The sequence below is a fragment of the Echiichthys vipera genome, assembly GCF_963691815.1.
Source record: "Echiichthys vipera genome assembly, chromosome: 22".
Classification (NCBI taxonomy): Eukaryota; Metazoa; Chordata; class Actinopteri; order Perciformes; family Trachinidae; genus Echiichthys; species Echiichthys vipera.
Window position 1 is genome coordinate 480,001 of NC_139847.1, and position 5,000 is coordinate 485,000.

At 52.4% G+C, this 5,000-nt stretch overlaps 1 protein-coding gene across 1 annotated transcript in view; it reads left to right on the forward strand.

The window, feature by feature from the left end:
* The window catches only part of eno3 (enolase 3, (beta, muscle)), a 13,341-nt gene that overhangs the window by 5,091 nt on the left and 3,250 nt on the right, over positions 1-5,000 (forward strand). Inside the window, 10 exon segments of the mRNA XM_083937080.1 lie at positions 1,085-1,180; positions 1,328-1,386; positions 1,530-1,599; positions 2,235-2,368; positions 2,841-2,957; positions 3,039-3,055; positions 3,057-3,142; positions 3,237-3,434; positions 4,037-4,113; positions 4,214-4,338. Coding sequence (XP_083793206.1) covers positions 1,085-1,180; positions 1,328-1,386; positions 1,530-1,599; positions 2,235-2,368; positions 2,841-2,957; positions 3,039-3,055; positions 3,057-3,142; positions 3,237-3,434; positions 4,037-4,113; positions 4,214-4,338 — 979 coding nt within the window.

Consider the following 5,000-nt stretch of genomic DNA (forward strand, 5'->3'; position numbering starts at 1 on the left):
TAGCACAAAGACTGGAAGCAGGGGGAACTGTTAGCCTAGCTTAGCACAAAGACTAGAAGCAAGGGGAACTGTTAGCCCTAGCATAGCACAAAGACTAGAAGCAGGGGGAACTGTTAGCCTAGCTTATCACAAAGACTAGAAGCAGGGGGAACTGTTAGCCTAGCTTAGCACAAAGACTAGAAGGAGGGGGAACTGTTAGCCTAGCTTAGCACAAAGACTAGAAGCAGAGGGAACTGTTAGCCTAGCTTAGCACAAAGACTAGAAGCAGGAGGAACTGTTAGCCTAGCTTAGCACAAAGACTAAGAAAATCAACATTTCAATAACTCCAGTTATCTCTCTCTCTCTGTCTCTCCTGCCTGTCTGTCTCTCTCACCTGTCTGTCTCTCACCTGTCTCTCTCTCACCTGTCTGTCTCTCACCTGTCTGTCTCTCACCTGTCTGTCTCTCCTGCCTGTCTGTCTCTCCTGCCTGTCTGTCTCTCACCTGCCTGTCTGTCTCTCCTGCCTGTCTGTCTCTCCTGCCTGTCTGTCTCTCACCTGTCTGCCTCTCCTGCCTGTCTGTCTCTCACCTGTCTGTCTCTCCTGCCTGTCTGTCTCTCACCTGCCTGTCTGTCTCTCACCTGTCTGCCTCTCCTGCCTGTCTGTCTCTCCTGCCTGTCTGTCTCTCACCTGTCTGCCTCTCCTGCCTGTCTGTCTCTCACCTGTCTGTCTCTCCTGCCTGTCTGTCTCTCACCTGCCTGTCTGTCTCTCACCTGTCTGTCTCTCACCTGTCTGCCTCTCCTGCCTGTCTGTCTCTCCTGCCTGTCTGTCTCTCACCTGCCTGTCTGTCTCTCACCTGTCTGTCTCTCACCTGTCTGTCTCTCACCTGTCTGCCTCTCCTGCCTGTCTGTCTCTCACCTGTCTGTCTCTCACCTGTCTGCCTCTCCTGCCTGTCTGTCTCTCACCTGTCTGTCTCTCACCTGTCTGCCTCTCCTGCCTGTCTGTCTCTCACCTGTCTGTCTCTCTCTGCCTGTCTTTCTCTCATCTGTCTGTCTCTCACCTGTCTGCCTCTCCTGCCTGTCTGTCTCTCACCTGTCTGTCTCTCAGGTCGTTTCAGGGCAGCCGTCCCCAGCGGAGCCTCCACTGGCGTCCATGAAGCTCTGGAGCTTCGTGACGGAGACAAAAGCCGTTACCTGGGCAAAGGTAGGAGCAGTGAGACAGGTCCCTAACCTGTCTGTCTCTCACCTGTCCGTCTCTCACCTGTCTCCCTCTCACCTGTCTGTCTCTCACCTGTCTCCCTCTCACCTGTCTGTCTCTCACCTGTCTGTCTCTCACCTGTCTGTCTCTCAGGTACTGTGAAGGCTGTGAATCATGTGAATCAGGACATCGCCCCCAAACTGATTGAGAAGGTGTGACATCACAGGCTGGGGCCATGCTCCCTTCTGATTGGCTGAGAGGAGTCCATCACTTCCTTATAAAATAATAATAATAATAAAATAATAATAATAATATTAATGAATAATAATCATCATAATCTTTGTGCGTCTGTCAGAACTTCAGTGTTGTCGAACAGGAGAAGATCGACAAGTTCATGCTGGAGCTCGATGGAACCGAGAACAAGTGTGAGGACCTGTCTGTCTCTCACCTGTCTGTCTCTCACCTGTCTGTCTCTCTCACCTGTCTGTCTCTCTCACCTGTCTGTCTGTCTCTCTCACCTGTCTGTCTGTCTCTCTCACCTGTCTGTCTCTCTCACCTGTCTGTCTCTCTCACCTGTCTGTCTCTCTCGCCTGTCTGTCTGTCTCTCACCTGTCTGTCTGTCTGTCTCACCTGTCTGTCTGTCTGTCTCACCTGTCTGTCTGTCTCTCTCACCTGTCTGTCTGTCTCTCACCTGTCTGTCTGTCTCACCTGTCTGTCTCTCTCACCTGTCTGTCTCTCTCACCTGTCTGTCTGTCTCTCTCACCTGTCTGTCTGTCTCTCTCACCTGTCTGTCTGTCTCTCTCACCTGTCTGTCTCTCTCACCTGTCTGTCTCTCTCACCTGTCTGTCTCTCTCAGCTGTCTGTCTCTCTCGCCTGTCTGTCTCTCTCGCCTGTCTGTCTGTCTCTCACCTGTCTGTCTCTCACCTGTCTGTCTGTCTCACCTGTCTGTCTCTCACCTGTCTGTCTGTCTCACCTGTCTCTCTGTCTCTCTCACCTGTCTATCCGTCTGACCTGACCTGTCTGTCTTACCTGTCTCCCTGACCTGTCTGTCTCTCTACAGCTAAGTTCGGTGCTAACGCCATCCTGGGCGTGTCCCTCGCCGTCTGTAAGGCCGGAGCAGCAGAGAAGGGCGTTCCTCTTTACCGCCACATCGCCGACCTCGCCGGACACAAGGACGTCATACTTCCTGTTCCTGTGAGTGGGCGGGGCTTCAGCAGCGTACTCAAGCGCTAGTTCAATCGTAAATGGGCTATAAAGTTAGCATAGGTGGCTAACGGAATGGTTAAAGGACTGTAAAGTTAGCATAGGTGGCTAACTGAATGGTTAATTGACTGTAAAGTTAGCATAGGTGGCTAACTGAATGCTTAAATGACTGTAAAGTTAGCATAGGTGGCTAACGGAATGGTTAAATGACTGTAAAGTTAGCATAGGTGGCTAACTGAATGGTTAAAGGACTGTAAAGTTAGCATAGGTGGCTAACGGAATGCTTAAATGACTGTAAAGTTAGCATAGGTGGCTAACGGAATGGTTAAAGGACTGTAAAGTTAGCATAGGTGGCTGACTGAATTGTTAAAGGACTGTAAAGTTAGCATAGGTGGCTAACTGAATGCTTAAATGACTGTAAAGTTAGCATAGGTGGCTAACGGAATGGTGCGTGTCTCTTCAGGCCTTTAACGTCATCAACGGAGGCAGCCATGCTGGAAACAAGCTCGCCATGCAGGAGTTCATGATCCTTCCGGTTGGAGCCGCCAACTTCCACGAGGCCATGAGGATCGGCGCCGAGGTGAGACGCACGCCCTCCTCCTCCTCCTGTCGTTAGCGTTAGCGTTAGCGTGCGCGTGTCTCACTGTCTCCTGGTGCTCAGGTTTACCACAACCTGAAGAGTCATCAAGGCCAAGTACGGGAAGGACGCCACCAACGTGGGAGACGAGGGCGGCTTCGCCCCCAACATCCTGGAGAACAACGAGGGTGAGACACGCACCTGTCTGTCTGTCTGTCTGCCTGTCTGTCTGTCTGCCTGTCTGTCTGTCCTCCTCACACACCCTGACCCTCCTGTCCGCAGCCCTGGAGCTGCTGAAGTCAGCGATCCAGAAGGCCGGTTACCCCGATAAGATCATCATCGGCATGGACGTGGCTGCGTCCGAGTTCTACCGCGCAGGAAAGTACGACCTGGACTTCAAGTCCCCCGAGGACCCGGCCCGACACATCACCGGGGACCAGCTGGGAGACCTGTACCGCAGCTTCATCAAGGGCTACCCCGGTGAGAGAGTGTGTGTGTGTGTGTCACTGTGTGTGTGTGTGTGTGTGTGTGTGTGTGTGTGTGTGTGTGTGTGTGTGTGTGTCTGTGTGTGTGTGTGTGTGTGTGTGTGTGTGTCACTGTGTGTGTGTGTCCCTGTGTGTGTGTGTGTGTGTGTGTGTGTGTGTCACTGTGTGTGTGTGTGTGTGTGTGTGTGTGTGTGTGTGTGTGTGAGTGTGTGTGTGTGTGTGTGTGTGTCACTGTGTGTGTGTGTGTGTGTGTCACTGTGTGTGTGTGTCCCTGTGTGTGTGTGTGTGTGTGTGTGTGTCACTGTGTGTGTGTGTGTGTGTGTGTGTGTGTGTGTGTGTGTGTGTGTGTGTGTCTGTGTGTGTGTGTGTGTGTGTGTGTGTGTGTGTGTGTGTGTGTGTGTGTGTGTGTCTGTGTGTGTGTGTGTGTGTGTCCCTGTGTGTGTGTCTGTGTGTGTGTGTGTGTGTGTCTCTGTGTGTGTGTGTGTGTGTGTGTGTGTGTGTGTCTCTGTGTGTGTGTGTGTGTGTCCCTGTGTGTGTGTGTGTGTGTGTCTCTGTGTGTGTGTGTGTGTAATAACTGTAACACCTGTGTGTCCCCAGTCCTCTCCATCGAGGACCCCTTTGATCAGGACGACTGGGAGAACTGGTCCAAGTTCACGGCCTCCACAGACATCCAGGTGAGACAGACAGGTGAGACAGACAGACAGGTGAGGCCTGAAGCTCCACCCACTCACCTGTGTGTGTGTGTGTGTGTGTGTGTGTGTTTGGACCAATCAGATCGTAGGAGACGACCTGACCGTGACCAATCCCAAGAGGATCCAGCAGGCGGTGGAGAAGAAGGCGTGCAACTGTCTGCTGCTCAAGGTCAACCAGATCGGCTCAGTGACGGAGTCCATCCAGGCGTGAGTGTGTGTGTGTGTGTGTGTGTGTGACAGGTGTGTGTGTGTGTGTGTGTGAGACAGGTGTGTGTGTGTGTGTGTGTGTGACTGTGTGTGTGTGTGTGTGTGTGTGAGACAGGTGTGTGTGTGTGTGTGTGTGTGTGTGTGAGACAGGTGTGTGTGTGTGTGTGTGTGTGTGTGTGTGTGTGTGTGTGTGAGACAGGTGTGTGTGAGACAGGTGTGTGTGTGTGTGTGTGTGTGTGTGTGAGACAGGTGTGTGTGTGTGTGTGTGTGTGTGTGTGTGAGACAGGTGTGTGTGAGACAGGTGTGTGTGTGTGTGTGTGTGTGTGTGTGTGTGTGTGTGTGTGTGAGACAGGTGTGTGTGTGTGTGTGTGAGACAGGTGTGTGTGTGTGTGTGTGTGTGAGACATTGATTTTGAACCAAAACTCAACTCTTCTCTCTCTCACCTGTCTGTCTCTCACCTGTCTCCCTCTCACCTGTCTGTCTCTCACCTGTCTGTCTCTCACCTGTCTCTCACCTGTCTGTCTCTCACCTGTCTGTCTCTCACCTGTCTGTCTCTCACCTGTCTGTCTCTCACCTGTCTGTCTCTCACCTGTCTCCCTCTCACCTGTCTGTCTCTCACCTGTCTGTCTCTCACCTGTCTGTCTCTCACCTGTCTCTCACCT